The 25,000-nt window shown below is 35.4% G+C and overlaps 1 protein-coding gene across 2 annotated transcripts in view; it reads right to left on the reverse strand.

Moving 5' to 3' along the window:
- csmd2 (CUB and Sushi multiple domains 2) overlaps positions 1-25,000 on the reverse strand; it is a 543,176-nt gene that overhangs the window by 292,395 nt on the left and 225,781 nt on the right. For both annotated transcript variants that reach the window (XM_087295937.2, XM_087295938.2), the window contains exons 6-8: positions 13,260-13,372; positions 8,835-8,912; positions 3,380-3,467 (exon numbers count right to left, since the gene is read on the reverse strand). In XM_087295937.2, coding sequence (XP_087152063.2) covers positions 3,380-3,467; positions 8,835-8,912; positions 13,260-13,372 — 279 coding nt within the window. The remainder of the gene's footprint in view (positions 1-3,379; positions 3,468-8,834; positions 8,913-13,259; positions 13,373-25,000) is intronic.

Genomic DNA, 25,000 nt, shown 5'->3' on the forward strand with positions numbered 1-25,000 from the left:
TAATAATAATTAGATTTACTGTTATCCGCTGCGCTGTTGTTACAGGAAAAAAAGCATCAGTGAAGTCATTTTATTTGGACTAATTTTACATCATATAGAAATATATGTAATGTTCATTGTGTTAGGCAATGCAAAGACAATCCAAGTAGCGTGATGCAAATGACCCATAAACAATGGTGCCACTCTATAATTGGTTCGGGTTACCGGGGACTCTTATAGCTGATGGACAGGTGTCGATATGTGACTGCAGATGACTACATCAGGCTGCATTGAGTTCCTTACTTTTTTTTTTTTTTTTTGAAGAATGTTGGAAAACTTTTTTTCTAAATACAGTCGTCAAACTTCACAAAATTAAATATTTTGTTCACCATCCACGTGTTCCAAACCTGTATGAGTTTCTTAAATTTGTTGAACAAAAAAAAATAAATAAATAAATAAAATAAAATAAATAAATAAATAAATAAATAAATACTGTTTACTCATTCTCTAGTGGTTTCAAATCTTTCTGAGTGTCTTTTTTTCTGGCTGACAAAAAAATGTATATATTTTTAAGAATGTTGGAAACTGTTAACTATTCACATCCATTATAGCAAAAACAATACTATTAAAGTCAATCATTATGTTTCCAAAAGTTTTTCCAAGTTTCTTTCTTTGTGTTCAACAGAAGAACTTCACCAGGAGGCAAACTACTTTTTTAATAAAGCGAATAAACAATATTGAGCAACACTTTAGAATAATGGTCCATTAGCTAATGTTAGTGTATATGAATATAATAAGAATGTAACTATAAATAATCTTGTCAAGTATCTATTATTCATAGCTTAATCTTAACAAATGCATTATTTAAAACCAAAGTTGTGCTTGTTAACCTTAGTTAATGCACTGTGAACTAATATGAACCAATGTGATTTAACTTAAATAACATTAACAAACATTAATAAATATCATATTAAATGTATCACTAAAAGTTTGTTCATGTTAGTAAATACATTAACTAAAGGACCAATATTTTAAAGTGTTACCCAATATTGCTTCACAATGTCTGTGCCATCAACGTTCCATCACTTCTCCTATAGAAAAGAAATGCAGATGAACAATGCCATCTTATAACATGTCTCTGGATCTGTTTTCCAAATGTGCACAGATGCAAACTACTCAAGCTCTCCACAGCATCTCCCAACTCCGAACACGTTAGCTGGAATGTTCACGTATAAAACAAATAGCATGTCAGCATAAATAGCCATTCACTGTCGCCGGCAGCCATGCTCCTGTCTGCTCCTCGTAATGGACAGCCTTTGGGAAGCTGTGATGTGCACTTCCAGATGCATCGCTTTGCTTCTTCCATTACCTGGCCCGCTGATGAAAGGGTGCTCAGGTAGCTGGGGCTAAGAACATTCCGGCAAAAAAGTTTCGATTGTCTTTCACTTCCCCGCTGTGATTGCCCTGAGAGCTAGTGAGTGTAAAACGGATTGTCCCCATTTGTCCGTGTTAGAATCCTCTAGGGCCCTGCCATTCACCCTGCGGGGGGACGTTGACAGCCTAACTTGCACGGCGGGCCCCTCTGTAGCAGCGCTTCGCCTGGAAATGACACGACTATAGCTCTGGCCCCACTCAATTAGATAGGTCCAGACCTCTGTCTCATTTTCAATCTCCTTTGAGCTCTGTTCTCTTTCTCGATCATAAATGATGGCTCACATTTCACCTGGTTTGTCTCGTGGGTCATTCTCCAGTGACGTTCATATAGACTCGCTGGTCACTTTACTATTGCTTAGAGTTGGACACAAACTTTTTAAAAGCAAAGAGAAAAAGCTTCCCTTATATTTGAGTTGGAAAAAAATAAAACAACAACAACAATAATAATAATAATAATAATAATAATAATAATAAAAATAATAAAAAATAATAATAATAATAAAAATATAAATTTAATAAATAGTTGTGTTTGTGCTAATAAAATTAAATAAAATAAATATATGTGTTTGTACTAATAAAATAAAATAAAATAAAATATTTGTGTTTGTGCTAATAAATTAAATAAAAATAAATATTTGTGTTTTTAATTTTCTAATAAAATAAAATATAAAATAAATGTTTGTTTGTGCTAATAACATTAAAAAAATATATTTGTGTTTGAGCTAATAAAATAAAATAAAATAAAAATTTGTGTTTTTGCAAATAAAAAATAAAATAAAATAAAATAATATGCATAAAATAAAATAAAATAAAATAAAATAAAATTAAATATGATTTTAAAAATGAATGAAATGACACTGGAACTGCATTTTGTGAAGGCATAGTAGACAAACATGTTTCTGGAGACCTACCTTCCTGCAGACTTCAGCTGGAACACTGCTCAAACACAACTGGCCTGGCTTTATTTACCAAGTGCTCCATCAGATCCTACTTAGTCGGTTTAGTTGTGTTTGATCAGGGTTCGCGCTAACACTCTGCAGGAAAGTAGATCGCCGGAAACAAGGTTGAGCACCCCTGGGATAGGACATACAGACACGGCTGTTTAACACTATTCTCTACACCTACCAAGTCAGTAGACGACCACATACACCCGCACCTCCATTGTGCAAAGTGCATACACAGTGAACTCAACACACTGGGGACACATTTACAAATGTTGTCTGGGAAACACAGAAGTTTTCTTTCCATTTAGCGTGCAGTATCAGACTTGATTAAAGCAACTCTCTATCACCAGTCCTTACTTCATACTCGCATCAAGTACATAAGTTTGTCGCAGGGGCAAGAATGAAACTCTTCCCATAATGATAAAACTTTATCACCTGATTGTTTAAATAAAAAAGAAGTGGGACAGATGAACAGATGTTAATTTATTTCAGAAACTAAATTACACTATATGGATTTATTGTTCACTATAATAAATTCAGAATTAAGCAGATAATGTGGTTAGTTTTATGAATTTTGTTAGGACTTTTGTCATATTTTATTATTTTAATTGTAATTTTCAAATTTCTCCTGGTGTTTTTTCCCCTTAAATTTACCCCATTGGCCTGCTGTTTTAATTTACATAATCATCCATTTTGTATAAATACAATACAACATTAATAATCTCTCTCTCACATTCTCCATCTCTCTCTCTCTCTCTCTCTCTCTCTCTCTCTCTCTCTCTCTCACACACGCTTTGACCTTTGGGAGCCCACAGCCCATGTTTATGCTGATCAAATATCCTCCATGAGCCCTGAGAATTAAAAGGCCAATAAGAAATTAAACAGGTGCCCACCTCCTGCATCTCTTGCTATTCATCATCCTGGCATTACAAACACTAAATTAACTGCACTCCTCTTTGCTCTTTCCTCTGTGTCCTCTCAGTGGACTATTTTAATAAGTAATCCATAAACTCATTTCTCACCTGAAATCAGAGCCTTTTCTTTTGCCCCTCTCCGGGATTCCTGGATCTGGGCACATGTTGTGTCCTTGCGCCACCCCCATCTGCGACACTGCAAAAGACAAAAATGATAAGAAAGGTTGGTATCAATTGAAACAGGTGGGTATGAAAGAGTAGGTGGTGTTTAAACTTTTATGCCACTCTGATTTTTCCCCCCCAAAAAATACAATAAAATGATGAAAAAATAAATAAATAAATAAATAATATATATATATATATATATATATATATATATATATATATATATATATATATATATATATATATATATATATATATATATATATATATATATATATATATATGTATGTATATATATATACATTAATATTTAAGTGAAAACTTCAAGTCAAAACCTTGGCATTTTTCAGGGGTTGCAATCTTGTTTAGGGTTGTCTGATGTTGGTTAATGGTTGGTCAAAAACTTAGTTATAATAAATACATAAATATAGTTTTAGTAAATGTTTTGTTCAAAGTAAAATGAAACCTTCTGCAACTAAGCCATGCCACCTTTTTATAATGACCCCATGTGAAGCCCTACTTATTTATTTTGTTTATGCATTAGGTTTTTTTTTTTTTTTTTTTAGCTTTTAATCAACTTACAACCCCCTGCAGCTTCCTCAGAAAAATCAGATTGTAAAATCCTGGTGTATAAAACTCAGCCCTTAGAATCAGCAGTGACATGTTGCTTATGTTTTTATTATTTAATTGTACTATGATTAATTCACAGGGTTATTCTGTTAAGTAGATCTACATATTTAACAACTCCTGGGGTCAGTTGAGTGAAATTATTCATATGATATTCATAATTTATTGCTATTATGATATCATTTCAATTTCAGTTATAGGTCATTAACATAGAGCATTTTGTGTTTTAACAATTAAGACTCATGCACTCACTTTCCTTCAGCTTAGTCTGTGATTTATCACGGGTCATCACAGCAGAATGAAACCACAATTACTCTGTCATATGTTTTATGTGAAGGATGCACTTCCAGCTGCAACCAAACATTGAGAGTACACTGACTCGTGAACTCTAAGTGCTGGGAAACACCCACACACTCTCTCATTCACACACTATAGTCCACTATAGTTTATCCAATTCGCCAACACCTACTGTTTTAGGGACTGTTGTGGAAACCAGGGCACCCAGAGGAAACCAACGTGACAACCAGAGGAACATGCAAATATCACACAGAAATGTCACCTGACCCAGCCGGGACCTTCCTGGTGTGACGTTGCTAACCTTCCCTTAAGGCTCTATTTTAAACATTAAAAGAAAGCTTTGGTTCTTTTATATGTGCTCTAAAGCTTGTGTAAAAAAATACAGGAATACATTTACCCTTGGGAACTTATTGACCCATGTGGTATGGCAAGATGTTCCTCTAATTATTTTCAACCTATTCAATAAGAACTAAAATAGAAAAAATTCAATTTATGCCCCTAAAATATACTGAAAGGTGAATCATCCACTTGCAGTTGCTAAACTTAAATAATATGTTCATATTCCTGATAAAACTGTGATCTCACATAGTTTACGCACACAGCTACTCCTAGCTGGCCTCTATTACACTAATGCCACTCTGATTAAGATCATGGCACAATTAAATGCCACAATTCTGCAAGGAAGGTGGGCACACTAACAACAGTGCTACAGACCACAGCCTTCAAAGTCAATTGTTGTTAAGACTCTTGATGCCATTAAGGTGATATTTTCTCTTCTAACAGCTGAACTTATATTCCATCTCCTAAACCTCACCTCAATCAGCTCTAATGAACGCCCTTCTGGATGTACTCACTCCACTCAGAACAGTATTCAAACCAGTTTCTCCAACATAGGGTAGGGCACACTAAAAAAACAAGTTAAAATAAACAGCTTCTAGAATTACTAGTCATTCCTGAAGTCACTGTTACACTCACCTAACTAAACATCGCTCTCATCCGGGTCACGGCACCAACACAACCCTTCCAGATTTTCTTTTGATCAAGATTAAAGTCTGCCTCTTGAGGCAAAAGCATTAATGGCTACTACACTAACTCCACTAAACATCACTCTAATCCAAGATGCGGCACCACAGCCGTATTACCCTGCAGCCCAAGACCGGTTACTTACTGAAGCTAAGCAGGGCTGAGCCTGGTCAGTACCTGGATGGGAAACCGAAAGGGAAAACTAGGTTGCTGTTGGAAGTGGTGCAAGTGAGTTCAGCAGGGGGTACTCAACCTGTGGTCTGTGTGAGTCTTAATGCCCCAGTAAACTGAAGGGGACACTATACTGTCAGTGCTGTCTTTTGCATGAGACTTTAAACCAAGGTCCTGTTTTTATGTGGCCACTTCTCATACAGAGTAGGGGTGTAACCCCGGTGTCCTGGCCAAATTCTCTCCATTGGCCCTTACCCATCATGGCCTCTCAATCATCCTCATCGACTGAATTGGCTCTATATATATATGGCTCTGTTTCTCCACTCCACCCATAGCTGGTGTGTGGTGTGGTGTCGTTTTCCTGTGTTCCTGTGGCTGCCGGTGTATCATCCAATTGGATGCTGCGCACTGGTGGTGGTGTGGAGAGGCCCCCTTCATAACTGTAAAGCGCTTTGGGTGTATGGCCATACACAATAAATGCGCTATAAAAATACACATTACATTACAATGCAAACCCTCCAGATCAGCTCGACAAGTTCTGAATGAGATTTGAACCAGTGTTCCTGGCATGGAAAGCAGGCACACTGACAATGATTCTAGTGTGCTTTTTTAGTATGCCTTTTGAGCCAAGGATAAAGATGTTTACTCACGCATATTCTAAAAGCTGGCCTCTGTTATGCTTACCTGAGTAAACCTCACTTCCAACCGGGTCACTGCACCAATGTAACCCTGCTCTGAACAGCATGTGGGCTGGGCGCTAAATGTGCACTATAAAGGATGCTAGTGTGCCTCTTGAGGCCAAGGGAATGAGGTTGATTCCCACAGCTTCTACTAGATGGCCTCCGTTACATGAGCTGTGTGTCCATACTTTTAAGAGAGATGAAATGGACTGTGCCCTACTATTTTTTGTAAAAAAAAATAAAATAAAAAAAAAAGCAAATGACTGGCTATACTTACTGTAAAGATACACAACTTCAATATTTTGCTCATCCAATTGCTGCCTAAAAGCAGAATCACCTTCAGTCTGTGAAGCTGATTTGAAACTCAGCATGAATTTACCCTGTGAACAGAACAAGTCCATCTGTAAATGTATTCAACTGTCTGCACAGCCTTCCCAGGAGGTTTATTGAATGAACAAAGGAATCAATCAGTCCTCCCAAGAACGCCACGATATTTTCAGACATCATTATGCGAGCACAAAACATTCTCCGCCATCAAAACACACTAGCCAGAGTCATCCAGCTCTGCAGGAAGTGGAAATGACACATGGGGTCAAGGAGGTTGGCCACCGCTTCAGTTTCTGCAGTTAGGTGGCTAGGAGGCAGGAGAGGATGGTGAAGGGAAAACCTGAAGTGACACATGTTGATTGGCTGAGGCGCGCATGGGTTTCTGCACTCATGCATATTGATGTGGGACAAAAGGCCAAGCTTGTCAGCGCTGCCTTTGAGACACTGCCGGCCATGGTGCTGGTATTGGGATCCCTGATGACACCCTCAATGGGCACATGCTCACACAGGCAGGCTGACATTTTCTCACAATGATGTAAAGGTAATAGAAATGTAAATAAAGAAGGCATAACAGAAGAAAGCAGGCTGAAGAAGACTCTCAGCGCACAATGCAATTACCCAGCCTTCGATAAGCTCTGTTTTGCCAACAATGAGAACGGTAAGTTATTTCCCCTCCCCTTTGGCCTTAGGGAGAGAAGTGGCTCCATTTGTCTCCAATTGACAGTGTAGAATAAAGATAATAGTGATGGTCAAGGTTGTGTGCTCATGCAGTCAGAATGTACGAAAGCGTGCTGCTGCTTTTAGCAATTCATGGACGATGGACAATGATGACAATGTGAAAAAAACCCTGAAATGTATTTTGTAAAGAGCAAGAATATTTTAGCTTTATGAAATATTTTAAAGTCAATTCAAGTTTTTCAGTTTACCCATGCTTGATATAAAAACTAAGACACATTCCTGAAACAACTACATTATCAACAAAAAAAAGCTTCTTGCTTTTGGTTTCATTATTAAGTGACTTTAATAACAAAACAACTAAGTTGGTACAATGTAATAATTCTGTAAATACATTTTTTAACAATGTATATTAGGTTTTATTAGGTAATATAGATTATATTATCTGCTTGTAATTACATATGTAATTCATTTCTGTAATTGCAATTTTAACAGAGGTCAGCTAGTAGAGAAGTGCAGGTAGACCTCATTCCTCTAAACCCGAAAAAGTGCTCTGATGACAGTTGCTAGTGGCCATGGCCTTAAACCTCCTTGTTAGTGCAACCAACTCTCAAGAGGAGAGTTGCTGGTTCGATCCCAGCTCAGAATGGACTGTGTGGACTGGAAGAGTTACATTGGTGCCGTGACCCAGATGGGAGTGAGGTTTGGGGGGTGTAACATAAGCCAGCTAGTGCAGTGCAGGTTGACCTCACTCCTCTGAACCCGAAAAGCTGCTCTAGTGATTCTAGAGGCCATGGTCTTTAGCCTTCTTGTTAAATCGACCGACTCCTAAAGAGTCGCCAGCTTCGATCCCAGTTTGGAGGGGGCTGGGTGGTGTTGGACCAGCGGGGTTACAAAAGTATAATTACACTGTTGATACATCCCTTACACCTTAAACCACCCTTAAACCTACTCATTTCTCCAAACCTGTCCAGACTTTACCCATACCCTACCTTAATAGCACTAGAAATGTTGTGCAATGCAATATGAACAAATTAAGTAAACTACTTTTCAAGGAAGTAACTGGTAATTAAATTAATGCCAACTTTAAAAATTGTGACCAAGTACATCTAAATTGTATTTACACTTCCAAAATGGCTTGGTGGTTTTAACCCAACATTGAGTTTGTCCATAATTGAACCAAATGTGTATGTACTCTATTTAATATGTTTACATGTATTGATATAATGGCAAAGCTGCATTTTTGGCATCAGTATTTCTGTTTTAAATGACTAGTATACTGATTTGGAGCTCTATAAATGGCACTAAAGTTACAATTACAACTACGTTTAAATATAATTACACTTTAATATATGAAACAACTTATTTTGTTTGCCTGACTTTGTTCAGAATGATATTTGATTTTGATTTCAGCTAAAGTATAATACATTTTTTTTATGCTAGAAATGCCAAGGTCATGTTCAGTGAGTGCATAAATTGATCAATTATGCCTTAAATGCAAATGTACGTCACAGAGTAAAGCATCTGCCAGGTGCATTTATGTAAACATAATGTTAATGTAGAAAATGTCCTTCTTAAACATGGAGAGCTTGACTTACAAACTGATATCTTGCTGTGGTTGTCTTTACTTGGCAGCATCTTCACCCCTCTGGACTTCAGCTCTGTCATCTTCTTCACTGAAAGTCAAAAGAATTACAACACGATTATTTGAGAGCAAGAAGGATAAGGACAAGCTGAAAAAAATACATAAGCATAGGCCAGATGCTTGCTAGGCATTACAAATCATGAACCACATTGTAATTAAAATTACAGTCTTTCAAAGATGCTGTCATTCTAGTACAAAAAAGCCTATTGTGTGTGAACAAAGCACAGCATGTTTGTTGAAAAAGCGACAAAATAATGCCAGCGTGCATTTTGTACGCAAACGCACACGCATGCAGGCTGTCATTGTTTTCGGTTTTATTGTCTCAAAGCTTCAGCACTTAAAGCTCTTAAAAGAAAATCAGAATTTGGGGAAGCATTTGTAATGGAGATATTTACCATTAGCAATCAGCTGCTTTTGCAAAACCCAACAGTAGCAAATCAATTCCATTTAGGCATTTTGAATGAATTATATTCATAACCACCTTAAAGGTGAAGTGTCACTACTTTTTTGTATTACTAAAATTACACACTTCATCTTTAAAGTAACTGAGAATAATTGTGCACTCAATCAATCTACTGTAGCTTGAACTTTCATAGTTGTATAATTTCTAGTACTTTCTTTCTTTCTTTCTTTCTTTCCTTCTTTCTTTTTGTTAGATTTTTGTCATTAATTGTAGCTTAATTTTCTATTTTTGATTCTTTTGTTTCAGCTTATTTGTTATTTGAATGTTCTTTATTCGTGCAATCTTTCTTTTAATTTTCCTCTTCCTTTCTCTTTTGCCATTCTATGTATTGTTCATTCTTTCTAGCAATGGTTCTTTCTTTTTTTTCACTCTATTTGTTATTTATAATTTAATTTTTTACTGCCTTGAGGAAAATGTAAAAATTTTTAAATGTATTTTTGGTAAGAAAGGCAAATTTATATACAAAGTACATTTCATACACAGAAGTTTGTATGTTCTCCCTGTCCTTTCTTTCTTTTTTTTTTCTTTCTATCTTCATAGCTTTCATTATTAGTAGTTTCAATTTTTTTTTTTTTTTCTTTTTAGCTTTTATTTGTGCATTTATTGTTCTTTTTTATTCTATCTTGCTTTTTATTTTGTATTTTATGTTCATGTTTATGTTCTTTTTTTATTCATTCAATCACTTTAAACTTGGAATTATGTTATTGGTTAAATTAATTATACAGTTGAAGTCAGAAATATTAGCTTCCCTTTGATTTATATATATTTTTTAATATTTCTCAAATGATGATCAACAGAGCAAGGAAATTTTTATGTCTGATAATATTTTTTTCTTCTTGAAAAAAAAAAAATCCTATTTATTTTATTTCAGCTAGAATAAAAGCAGTTTTGAATATTTTTAAGAGCCATTTTAAGGACAAAATGATTAGCTCCTGTAAGTTATTTATTTTTTTCAGAACAAATCATCGTTATACAATAACTTGGCTATTTACCCTAACCTGCATAGTTACCCTAATTAACCTAGTTAAGCCTTTAAATGTCACTTTAATCTGTATAGAAGTGTCTTGAAAAATATTTAGTAAAATATTATTTAGGCAAATATAAAAGGCATCTGTTATTAGATTAAGTTATTAAAATTATTATGTTTAGAAATGTGTTGAAAAAATCTCTCCGTTAAACAGAAATTGGGGAAAAATAAACAAGGGTGCTAATAATTAAGGGGGGCAAAATAATTCTGACTTCAACTGTACATGTATTACTTTCATTTCATTTTTCCTTCAGCTTAGCCCCTTTATTCATCAGGGGTCGCCACAGTGGAATAAACGGTCAACTATCCCAGCATATTTTACACAGCGGATACCTTTCCAGCTGCAACCCTAAAGCGTAAACACCCATACACACTCTCATTCACACACGCTCATACACGACAGCCAATTTAGCTTACCCAATTCACCAATAACGCATGTCTTTAGACTGTGGAGGAAACCGGAGCACCCAGAGGAAACCCACTTGAACACGAGAAGAACATGCAAACTCCACACAGAAATGCCAACTGACCCAGCCGGGACTCGAACCATCGGCCCCAGATGTATTACTTTTTGTAAAATCTTCTTTCTTTCTTTCTGTCCTACTGTTCATCTTTTCTAATATTCATCTCATATTTTCAACATCATCAACATTTTATTACCACCGCTTCCATTTGGCACATTCACTATCCTATAAAACCATAACACCATTTGAATAAGTCACTCTCCAAAACCGCTTAACCCTCTTCTCAATACATAATCTCCGGCAGTCCTGGAAAAAGACTGAGAGCCAGCTAAGTAGCTTGTTATGTAAAGAGTGTCTTCTCTTCGGACATTACTCATTTCAGAGCATTTCACTAAAGGTTAAAGAGGAAGGAAGAGAGGTAAAATAAAAAAGGAGAGAGGTCAATGCAAAATCTAATTAAGAGCTTAACTCTCCTTTCTTTCTTCCTGATACTCTAAAAGTATTTATTTATCAAACTTCAGGCCTGTAATCCCATCCCATCGCTCTGATCTGCTTATACAGGAGGTGAAATTCCTGCAGATTGGGTCTTTGTTTCCTGTAGCTGAGCTGATTAATCCCGATCCTCTGCTCATCTCCTCTGAGTGCTGAACTCTGAACTGCAGAGTGTGATGAGAGTGAAGCCAGACACTGCATGTGTGCGTGTGTGTCTGTGTGTCAGAAAATGGGGATATTAAACTAACTAAATAGCATTTACCAAACATGATTCAAATTATCTTAGTCCAATTATAACAACAGATTAACATTGTCAGTTGCAGTTTATAGGGGTATGCTGAATGTCAGCACTAGAAATAAAGTAAAATAAAATAGTATACTTTTTAAAAATGTGTTTGGGCTAAATAAATAAATAAATGAATAAATAAATGAATAAATAAATGAATAAATAAATAAATAAATAAATATTTTTTTAAAAGGGAAGAGAAAAATCTTTTATTTGTTTGAGCAAATGTTTTTCATGTCTGTTTAAATAAAATAAAATAAAATAATTTTTAAAAGGGAAGAGAAAAATCTTCCCATTTGAGCTAACTAACTAACTAACTAACTAACTAACTAACTAACTAACTAACTAACTAACTAAATAAATAAATAAATAAATGAATGAATAAATAAATAAATACATAAAATAGTAGAATCCTTTATAAAAGGGAAGAGAAATATCATCCTATTTGTTTGAGCTAACAAAAACAAAATCAAATTAAATTAAATTAAATTAAATTAAATTAAATTAAATTAAATTAAATTAAATTAAATTATATTAAATTAAATTAAATTAAAAAATAAAATCAAATAATTCTCAATTTATTTAAGCTTAATTTGTTCCAAATATTTATGAATTATCTTCTGTTTTCACATAAAATAAAATATTTGGGGGAAAAAAAAAACAGGAACCAGTGGCCAATGGCATTTCAGGATGACAATAACAAAAACCTTGTCAAAAATCAAAGGCTATCAGTTTCCAATATTCTTCAAGATACACAAATATTTTGTGTTCAACAGTAAATAGAAACTCATGCTTGGGCAAGGGGAAAATAAGTAAATGATGACAATAATAATTACAAAAATAACTAATAAATAATCAAATATATTTTTTAAAAATCTAATCAAATCAAATAAAATAATAAAATAAAATAAAATAAACAAACTAACAAAAATGGTGATGCGGTGACGCTGTGAGTAGCACATTCGCCTCACAGCAAGAAGGTCACTGGTTTGAGCCTAGGCTGGGTCAGTTGGCATTTCTGTGTGGAGTTTGCATGTTCTCCCTGTGTTTGCGTGGGTTTCCTCTGGGTCCTCCAGTTTCCCCCACAGTCCAAAGACATGTGGTACAGGTGAATTGGGTATGCTAAAATTGACCGTAGTGTATGAGTGTGTTTGTGAATGAGAGTGTATGGATGTTTTCAGGTGATGTGTTGTGGCTGGAAGGGCATCTGCTGCATGAAAAAAAAAAGCTGGATAACTTGGCGGTTCATTACGCTGTGGCGACCCCAGATTGATAAAGGGACTACGCCGAAAAATAAAATGAATGAATGAATGAACAAACACAACACAAATGTGTAACCAAAAAGCTGCATGCTAATACACTGTTATATAAAGAATATAACATTAAATACGTTCACCTTATTCACTAATAATAAAAAGCACACACACTTATAATGAGCAGAATGCTGCATAGAATACTGTAAGTCGTGAAAACAGGCCTGTATACAGCACATCTACCCTTTAACTTTCTCCATCTCTCTCCTTTCAGTCTGTTTCACTCATTTCTCCAGATGTTTTTGACAGCTAAGACCCCAGAGCGATTTCTATGTCTTGTTACATAGACATACACAAGTAAAAGCACCACTCCCACGACAGCTCATCTCTTACCTTGATACTGAGCACTGAAGCCTCTCAGTTTGTGGTTTCCATCTGATGTGAAGTGGAGTCTCAGCCAGTTCTTGCTGCTGATGATGGGAGATGGCAGGTTTGGACCAGTAAACCTGTAATATTAAAGAGAAGACAGGCTTTTTTGAGTGTGCTGCACTTTGGTCTTCCTTTCTCTGCAGTACACTAAAGGAAAACTTTACTTTGGGGTTGTTGGGGTTTCTTTTATTCAAACAATTACAATGAATAAGGTTTTCAGTGTTCAACAATAAAATGCAAAAGCAGCTTCAAAAGTGGTCCATGTGTGACTGATTTGTTATTTCCAGGGTTCCCACTCAAAGCCAAATGTAAAACATTTAGACTTTCCCTGACTAAAAAGCTGAATTTCCATGGCCGACAGTACAATAAATAGAAAAACAGGCAGCTGTTTTGTTAAACAGTTCTTCCAGAATTTTGTGATTGGTAGATTAGATGCAAAAGTCAAGCAAATGGCACACAATTCAAAAGAACTTAAGATGCTTTTCAGATTTTTGGTCAAGCATGATAAATGTTCAAGATATTTTTCATCTGCATTGTTTTATATCTATATTTGCATATAGAAAGTGTTCATCTGGTGTGCAAAAATGTCAAAAAAGTAATGATAATGATAACAGTAATCAGCTGCACTCAATGCATTACCTCTGCCACTCAGCCGGACTACATTTACCATCACGTTTTGCACCTCACACCTGAATACACTTTCTTGGACTACTTCATTGATTATCACAGCAGCTGTTCACAAACATCTGCTCTATTTAGGATGCTCAGTCATTCACTATCATTGCAAAGTCTTGTGGCATGTATGGACATTTCTGAGAAAGTTCCTTTTTTCCTGTTCCTGCCTGGTTTGTTTGACTTAGATGGTCTTTTGAATTCATGATTGTTTGCTTCCTGCCTCGACATTTGCCTGTTATTGAATTACAAGTGTTGTTTGCTCCTGTTATGACCTTTGCCTGCTTTGACCACAAGTAAATGGATCCTCGTCTCTTTTGTCATGCTCCTGTCCGTTACAGATAAAAAAAAAAGTAATAACTAAGATGTGTACATTTGTCTATATATTTCACAGCAAAAACATGGCCCAAATATTGATGCAAATTTTGAGAAAGGTCAGCACAAAATCTGTAATTTTAGGCTACAATCATCAGAAATTGGTCCTATAAAATTCAGGAGGGCCTGGTCGAGCATTAAGCACCGAAAAAGAACAAGTAGAGCCTAATGATTGCATTTGCTTGCTGGTTAAAAAACGAGAAAGGAATTAAAAAAGAAGTAAAATATAGAAATAACTGTAACAATAGGCAAACATGTCACACAGTGTTATAAAAACAGTTTAGAAACAATAATTTTGATGAATAGGAATCAAATTTAAAATGACAAAGAAAAAGCCCTGAAAATACTTGACTTGGACAAAATAAATAGACTTCCAATGTCTGGAGTAAATCTTTTAAAATTCCTTGATATTCCAGACATCGCAGGACCCATTGGAGTGTAATTTTCCATGCCATTTAAATCCATCTGATGTAAAGAAAAGACTAAATTGTTGGTCCCTTTGCAAAAACTTTAAAGCTGTGATTATAATTATAGCCAGTCGCCATCGTGATCCTTAGAGTTCCTCGTTTTCTATTTTACAGATGCAGGAAAGTCATATGGGGTTGAAACACAAAACAATAGTGGGTAAATGATGACAGAATTTCACTTCTGACTGAACTATTGCTTGAGAAAAACATTTCAAGCAAAAGCGTATTTCACAAACACATGAAACGCAAGTAAACCAACAACACATTTTAAACCATTTCCAAAGGTATTAGTACATATGACCTCGTACTGTCACAATCACCAGCGATCACTACTCCATAGACCTTTGGATCTCCCTCACAATAACTCATGGACTACAATTCCGCCATTTCTGGACTACATATTCATTCATGCACTCCGGTCACACTCACACATGCTTCTTCATCTAGACTGATTACTCGCACCACAAAAAAAAGCAATGCAAAAAAAGCAATGCAAGATCAAGGTAAAACAACATGGTCACAGTGTATTTGTTTCTCATACGTTTGCTTTTTAAAACACTATTAGTTGGGTTTAGGAAAGAGTTTAGGTGAGTGGTTCTTTAAGAGATTGTGAACATGTACAAGAAAGTTGTGTATCTGAAACACAACAACAACTTACACAACAAGAAAAACTTACCCTAGTGACACATTTCAAATTCGTAAAAATATAGACAGCGCCCTAAACTGGATTTGTCATTGGAAACGTGCAGCTATACCATATCCAAAGCAATATATTTAACTTTTTACAAAAATGTAGGTTGAGGCACATATTTCCTATGAGCCAAGGGTGAGTTTTATTCACACATCAAGTGAATTAAAGCTGCACTATATTTGTTTGATACACATAGAGAATATCAATCTGAAACACAAATATGTGTACCATTAAAACCATTTAATTATTATTTTTTTTTTCAAATGTTGGCTAAAAACACCCCACCTGCTCAGAGCTTCTCTGTATAGGTGTTGGGGTTTTGGCATTGTCAGAATCAGTGTTAATTACACAGATAAGACAGGCACAGTAGGACATCTTCTTTATTGTAGTGAGCGCTAATCACATAAGCTGAAAAGGCAACAGAAAGTTGCCTGACAAAGCAAAGTAAGCTCATCCTTGCAGTATTTACCAAATGTCAGATTTGGCTCAACAAGCCATACAGACACAAAGCAAGACAGGCCTACAGAAGGAGAAAGAATGAGACGAATGGGGAGGTAAGAATACTTTACGAGAGCTTAGTCCATGTTTGCTATTTATTGCGCATCTGATGCAATGAATTACTATTTTTTAACTTCTTCTCCAGCTCAGAGCGAGCAAACCCGCCAGCGCTGAGAGAAGGGGATAAAAATGGGTCTGAGTCACTAGCACTATATTTTTGCAAATGAAATCATTAACATTTAAATGAGTGCATGCCGTATGCGTTTCGGTTGCTTAGTATTTAGTACGAGCTCAGTCACTTCTTATTCTGCGGAGGAGTCTCTGACCAGTGATTTTTCTCTGTTTTTACTACATCTCATTTGCAAACCATCAAAGGCACAAAACAGCTTCTGAGATGCAAACCAATGATTTAATAATAGCGGAAATTATCTAATATTATTCGGCAAGGAGCGAGACCCAAAAGAAGATGAAAATAAAGAAGATCCTGACAAGATGGATAAACAACTCATTTTGGTAGATTAAATTTTTAGATTCATGACTGAATGTCAAAATCATCCTTGAAAAGGTTAATATGATTGTTTCTAAGGCATCTCACTTGTATGTGTGGTACAAGCAAATTGCAGGGAAATATTTTACAGTATGTTCAAGTTAAAGGCATAATATTACAATACTTTTTTTTCATAATAATATGCAAAATCACTAGAAAAGTGTATTTAATTAGCTAACTTATGTACTGACATTATCCCAAAACTTAAAATAAAAAGCTAAATTCCAGAGAAATAAGTTATTATTTTAAACCATGCTCTGTGTTACCATAAGGTTTCCATAATCCTGGACCAGGCCGTATCCTGAGCAGCTGCTGAAGTGGTCATGGAGGAGTGGACAGCATGAGACTGATTCCTGTGACTCCTCAGGGACAGATGAGTCTGACGTCCAGCATTCTCTAGCCTCCGGACCCTAGACTACAGCTCTGCACAAGACTATTGACCATAGGAGAAATGGTCGTGCCCAACTGAGCCTGGTTTCTCTCAAGATTTTTTCATCTTTCACTTTTGCCAATTGGTGAAGTTTTTCCTCGCCGCTTACATGTCTTGCATGATTCGGGACCTGTAGAGCTGCGCATCGATAGATTTGCTCTTCAGTGTTTGGACTCTCAACAGTGAATATTATACCACACTGAACTGAGCTAAACTGAACTTAAACTCTGAAAAGTGGACCGACACTGTTTCAATTCACTATGATCTTCTATGTGAAGCTGCTTTGACAAAATCTACATTGTAAAAGCGCTATAGAAATAAAGGTGAATTGAATTGAATCTCTGCTGTCATGCTAATGATGCCACAAACTCGATTTACAGTTTAGTTTTATAGAAAAACACCAACAATACTTTAATATGTCATGTGTTTTATTAGAATAAACAGAGCAGCATTATAACACTATTCACATTCTAGACACAACTGTATTTAGTATGATAAAACAGTGCTGCTTCTGTTTTCAGAATCTAAAGCAGTTGGCATAACAAAATCATCCATGAACATGAATGTTGTAGGTGTAGGATGTAATGAAGATGACAATCCCATGATTTCACACTCACATTATGTGTTATCAAGTGTTATCAAGACTACACCATTGTTTGCTGTAAATACTGGCTCTTTAGGGGTGAAAATGATAGAATGTTCTGTTAAATTTTAATGTAAACGTGAAATATTTATTTTTATATTTGTTTGTTTTTGCTCAAATTTTGAGACAACTATGCGCACTAAAAACCTGTCATCACAGTGACGCGTTAAGCTGTATATGACCAAAGAAAACAATTCACATAAAGACTTCACTTTTAAAAAAAAGGATCCCAGAGTGGATAAATATTAAACTGGTGGCCTTTCATTTTCATGTCAACAGCTAATATCTATATTGTGTATATATAATCATCACAAATACTTAAAAAGACCTATTGGAACCTGCATGGACCCAAGATTCTTATAGAAATCAGTCAAGTTTGGTGAAGGAAAAATCATGGTTTGGGGAGGTTTGGGTCTGCAGAGTGGATGGCAACATCAACAACCTGAGATATCAAGACATTTTTGCTGCCCATTATATTACAAAGCACAGAAGAGGGCAAATGCAGGATAGCGCTCCTTCTCATACTTCAGCCTCCACCTCAAAGTTCCTTGAAAGCAAAGATGATCAAGGTGCTCCAAGATTGGCCAGCTCAGTTACCAGACTTGAACATTATTGAGCATGTTTAGGGTAAGATGAAGGAGGAGGCATTGAAGATGAATCCAAAGAATCTTGATGAACTCTGGGAGTCTTGCAAGAACGCTTTCTTTGCCTTTCCAGATGACTATTGATAAGTTATTTGAGTCATTGCAGAGATGTATGGATGCAGTTGTCCAAGCTCATGGTAGTCTTACACATTATTAATTATTTTTCCACAGCATTATGACTTTTTATTCTATACTGTACATTATTTCTGTTAAGTGACAAGACTTTTGTCTAAGAGAAGTTAAACCTTACTGACCTAAATAAATAATTTTTAAAAAATCAAGGCATGATTGTATTTTATTTTGGTAAAATAAGCGTAATCTAGATGCCTTTACCTTTCATATGAGCCACTTCTGATACCAAATGATCAACTATTATTTGTTGTTCCGAAAACTAAGATAGGTGACAAGTAAGACAGTGTGTATTGTATCACTGAGGTTGAATTACAGCACCACATATTGGTCTGGCTTGTATACTATAGTGTTTTAGCCCGTTTTAGTGGTTTTGTGTGGCTATTTGCTATTTTGCTATTTTGCTAAAAACAAAACAAAAAATAAATTAAAAGACTGGATAGAGGAAATGATGGCTTTTTGTGGATGCAGCCTAACTTGTGTCATTGAAGCCTTGTGGTTTCAATCATCCACACCATACAATTCAGAGAAATCAATGCTAAACATGCATGAAGCAATTTCCTAGAAAACATCCTCAAAATGGCTGAGAACTCACTGAGTGATTCATGTTTTATAATTCTAGTAATCCCACACACACATGACAGAAAACCCTCTAAAACCACTTTATTTGCCTTATAATAGCAAAGAGCCTGAAAGCAAAAAGAGCTTTTTCATTACAGATGAGCCAAATTGAGCCACATCGTGCCTTAAGATGGCAACTGAGAGAACTTGTGCAAAGAAAAACGCTTTCTTTTCAAGCAAATGCCAACCTCCCGACAGTTTTTCAATCTCCTGCACGACAATAACAGTGGTCAAGAAAACCCAGTGAGTCTAATGGGAGTGAATGAGTTTGTGGACCTGTTGTAGAGTGAAAGCCTGAAGCCCAAGGGTGTAATCATGGAGAATGAAGTGTAGCGTGGAGATACTGATGCACCGGTGCCTGTCATAATGCAGTGATGCTAAAGCAGCAGGGAATCACAGAGTACTATTTTAACACACATTAGTGGAGTTGGGGCTCATTAACTGAAACAGGCCCAGTGCATCTCGTGGGACACAGGAGTAGGACTGACAGAACATCTCCGTCAGGCGTCTGGGGAATTATTGGCCAACTCGGGCTCATAAGGACTGTTCAGCTCCACTATGATGAAACCTGAAGAGATGGATACTGGTTTATCATGCTGATGGGTGGATATGCCAGCTATTTTGAATACACAGCTCTAAAATAAAATAAAATAAAATAAAATAAAATAAAATAAAATAAAATAAAATAAAATAAAATAAAATAAAATGAAATTAAATGAAATTAAATGAAAATAAATGAAATATAAATTTGAAAAAAATTAAATAAAATAAAACAAATAAAATTAGAAAATTAAATAAATAAAATTAGAAAATTAAATAAATAAAATTTAAAAATTAAATAAAATAAATAAATACAAATGGAAAATAATAAAAATAATAAATAAATAAATAAATACAATCATATAAATTAAGTAAAATTGTTTATTTAAAAATAAAATATATTCACTAACAGTGATAATACAATGACAATATAAACAAAATAAAATATAAATATAATATTATAAAACATAAATAAACTATAAATAAAATGAAATACCAATATTATTATTTATAAGGCATTTTTTTATTTGTCATAACGTCAATATATTAAACAATATCTGTCAACATTATTTATTAAATCTATAAGAATGTTTTAAAAATCATCTCATCTAAAATAAAAAAAAACTCATTTAAAATAATCTGATCTAAAAATAAATCATAAACAATTGTAAAATTAGTATTATTACTATTGAAGCCACGATACTTCAAAACCCTTCGAACCGATTCCTAAGTAAACTTTATGTCCCTAAAATGGTTCATGGTTAAAGCGTGACACACCTCATGTTGAAAGCATCCTTACAAAAACTGATAGCCATGAAGATGTTGAGAACAAGATTAATGCCTACCACAGAATCAATCACCCACCGGTCCGCCTTTACCCAAATTAGTTTTCATCCTCTCAACTACATTATTTATTTATTTAGAACGATGTCCCCCTCCCATATTCGCCAACCTCTATATTTTTTTTTCGTCTCCTTTGAGGCCTGCTGGAATAATGAAAGTGACGTTGAGTTCTGACTACTTGTCGCATGACATTAGATTTGATATACAATGGCAAACGCAAGACGGATGAAGAGGGTCCCGGTGCAGATTGCATCTTTTATTGCGCTATTGCCAGCTTTTGTTCTGATATGGGGATCTTGAGCTGGAACAGGTGGATAGACAGAGGTCACATCGAGCTTATTCAAAATGGATTCACATCTATCTATTAATAATCTAGGGATTCAAGACTTCCTTATTCACTTTCTGACAGCATGAGCTCAAGATGTTTTTCACAACAAAAGAAGTTTAGCATTATTTTATTAGTCGATTTAGCTGCAGGTTTAATATTTTAACATTATAAATATTTTTCTCCCACACCATAATTGGATCTAATAAGAAATAAATAAAAAAATGAATAAAAATAAAGAAATAAATAAAAATAAAGAAATAAAAAATACACTGAGCTATAAGCCTTTAGTTCTTAAATTTGTAAATAAACAAATAAATAAATGAAGCAAGTACATAGTTGAAAACAGATTATATATATATATATATATATATATATATATATATAATAAAATAAAAAAATAAATAAACAAACATACATTAAGCCATGAGCATTTGGTTCTTACGTTGGTAAATAAACAAATATATAAATGAAACAAGTACATGGTTGACAGCAGATAAAATAAATAAATAAATAATAAACATTCTTCCAAATCAATCACTCACTCAATCAATCAATCAATTAATCAATCAATCAATCAATCAATCAATCAATCAATCAATCAATCAATCAACCAATCAACCAATCAATCAATCAATCAATCAATTAACTAAACATTAACAAAGTTAAATGAATCTAAATAAATAAATAAAACAAGCAAACTGTGATATTTAATATAATAATATACTTAACACTACAAATACATTCCTCCCCACCATAATTTGATCTAACAATAAATAAACATACATCAAGCTATCAAACTTTGGTTTCTTTAAATGATAAAAATAATAAATACATTAATAAATGTAAAAAAAAAATTATAGTTTTAAATAAATAAATCAATAAATAAAAAGCAACATATAAATATTATTTATATTGGGAGTTCAAGTCCTTGACTCATATGTTTCAAGAACAACAAACAAACAAAAAAACTAAAAATAAATAAATACATATTTTAAATAAAATTATTTTCACCACTACAGTTAGATTTTCTTCCCTACCATAACTTATCAAAGCAAATATGCCAATGAGTTCTGACTAATTGTCATTATACTTAATTCACAACAGCAACCCTCAAAATGGAATCGCATCTCTCTGTTATTCATCTATTCATGAATTTTCCCATTTGTTCCTCGAAGAGCAAGAGCTCAAGATATTCTCCACAACAAAAGCAGTCATTTCAGAAGTTTGAAAGTCTGATTTGTAAGACAGCTGCAGAAGCTTTGTTCAAACATTGAAAAGAGTCTTGGTAATCATCTTTTAAATTGATTGATCCTCAGCCAAGGGTTTTCTCTCCACCACCAGATAAAGATCTTTTCATAATTATGTCCAATTAAACCAAAGCTGAGGAAAAACATGTCAAAATGTTTAAATCTAGCCAGATTATACTAAAACAAACACAATTCACACATGGAGAAGCCCCGCTGCAGATGTCGAAGAAAAAGATTGCAGACATGTTTGGGAAAAAAAGAACGCTTATTGTGAAATACTATCGAGATGTCACACACGCACCAAGTGTTGAGATCTAATAAACTGAAGCTTGTAAGAAAATGAAGAAATTCATCTTGATATTCCAAGACAAGTTACTAAGCATGATCACAAAATCTAGAACAACATGTGAAAATATTGAAGGTCAGTAGTCTGTGTATCAGCCAATCATTCACTTATTGCAAAAACACACTGAAAATATAAATAAATTTGGACCAAACGGCAAAAAGGGGCGTCTCACAGCAAGAAGGTGCCTGGTTTGAGTCTCAGATGGGTCAGTTGGCATTTCTGTGTGGAGTTTGCATGTTCTCCCCGTGTTGGTGTGAGTTTCCTCAGAGTGCTCCGGTTACAGCGTAAGTTAGATATAGGGCTGCAAAAATAAATCGATCAAATCGATAAAAAATTATTACTAAAAGCGTTGTGAATTAAAAGCAACAATTTAGTTGTGTTGCGCATCATGGAGACGTTTGATCATTAAAAAACACTTTAGTTCAGCACGAAGCGGAGTGAACACGGTCCCTCTCGCACACTGATACAGTTCGGCAACTCATAGACAGGGATGGAGGAAAGGAGTTCAACAGCAGGGTCCTGCTTTTGTTCTGTTTTGAAGTGAGGACCGTAAAGTCCCTGCTGCTGATGTTTTACCTGCAATCCAGCTTGACAAGCATGACAAGTTAGCGTTAGCTTGTTTACCTCTAGAGCGGCAACTGAGAAAATCAAACTGAGCTTTTGCGCGGTGTCTGTCGCTGAGCTAAGCAGAGCTCTAAGTATGTATCATATCTTTATGTTTTAGACATGTATATTCAAACACCATCTAGTAAAACTGGTGAATTTATATGCTGTATCCTGCGTGTTCTGCATTTTATTAATGAAGCTAACGTGCGGCTGCAAGTAAACATGGCAACGCCCATCTCATGTTATACATATTCAATATTTTTGAAGTGTTTCAGTCAGGTTTCAGGGCTCACCACAGTACAGAAACCGCCTTAGTGAAAATAACCAATGATTTACTCTTAGCTGCTGACCGAGGGTGCGTCTCGCTATTAGTTTTACTCGATCTTAGTGCGGCATTTGATACCATAGACCACAATATCCTCATAAATCGCTTAAAGTCTACAGGTGTCCAGGGACAGGCTATACAATGGTTTAAGTCATACTTAACTGACCGCTACCAGTTTGTGAATCTTAATGGACAGCCTTCACAAATCTGCCCAGTAAAGTATGGGGTGCCTCAAGGATCAGTTTTAGGCCCTTTACTGTTTACAATTTATATGCTACCTCTGGGAGACATTATTAGAAGACATGGGATCAGCTTTCACTGCTATGCAGATGATACTCAATTATATATTTCGACTAAACCTGACGAGACGTCTGAACTTTCTAAACTAACTGAGTGTATCCAAGACATCAAAGACTGGATGACCAACAATTTTCTTCTCTTAAACTCCGACAAAACAGAATTGTTACTTATTGGGCCTAAATCTTGCACACAGCAGATCTCGCAACTCAATTTACAATTAGAAGGATACAAAGTTAGCTTTAGCTCTACTATAAAAGATTTGGGTGTCATATTTGACAGCAATCTAACTTTTAAAAACCATATATCCCATGTCACAAAAACTGCCTTCTTTCATCTGAGAAATACCGCTAAATTACGAAATATGCTATCCATCTCAGATGCAGAAAAGCTAGTCCATGCTTTTATGACTTCGAGACTGGATTACTGTAATGCTCTATTTGCTGGCTGCCCAGCATCCTCTATTAACAAACTTCAATTAGTACAAAATGCAGCAGCCAGAGTTCTGACCAGGTCTAGAAAATATGATCATATAACCCCAATTTTATCCTCCTTACACTGGCTGCCTGTTAAGTTTCGTATTGAATTTAAAATACTACTTCTCACCTATAAAGCTCTAAATAATCTAGCTCCTGTTTATCTAACCAACCTTCTGTCTCGCTACAAACCAACTCGCTCTTTAAGATCTCAAAATTCAGGGCTTCTGGTAGTACCGAGAATAGCAAAATCGAGTAAAGGAGGTCGAGCCTTCTCTTTCATGGCTCCTACACTCTGGAATAGCCTTCCTGATAACGTCCGAGGCTCAGACACACTCTCCCAGTTCAAAACTAGATTAAAGACCTATCTGTTTAGTAAAGCATACACTCAATGCATCACCTAGCGGGTTCCACACTGGCTTCTGCATCTTGCTTATATACTCTATGAACAGCAGCTACGCTAATTATTTTCTTTATTCTCTATTTTCACCTGGGGATACTCATCCCGAGGTCCTCAGATGCGGAGTCACTGATTGGATCCAAGACCAGCGACGTGATGATCCCAAGGATTCCATATCCGGGACCAGGCCATATCCTGAGCTGCTGCTGCGCTGATGGTCGTGGGGAATGGAGAACATGAGTCTGATTCCAGCGACGCTCCAGGGACAGACAAGTCTTCGCTGAGGCCATCTTCCAGCCTAAACCACGACGAATGAAGTTCTGCACAAGACTTTTGGCCAGCGGAGAAATTAAAATGGTCGTGCCCAACTGAGTCTGGTTCTCTCAAGGTTTTTTTTCTTCACTCCCATCAGGTGAAGTTTTTTTTCCCTCTCCGCTGTCGCCACTGCCTCGCATGGTTCAGGATTGGTAGAGCTACGCATCGATGAATTGGCTCTTCAGTGTTTGAACTCTCAGTAATGATTAAATCACACTGAACTGAGCTAAACTGAACTGAACTTAAACACTAAAAACTGAACTAC

The sequence above is a fragment of the Danio rerio genome, chromosome 19, assembly GCF_052040795.2.
Source record: "Danio rerio strain M-AB ecotype USA chromosome 19, GRCz13ab, whole genome shotgun sequence".
Classification (NCBI taxonomy): domain Eukaryota; kingdom Metazoa; phylum Chordata; class Actinopteri; order Cypriniformes; family Danionidae; genus Danio; species Danio rerio.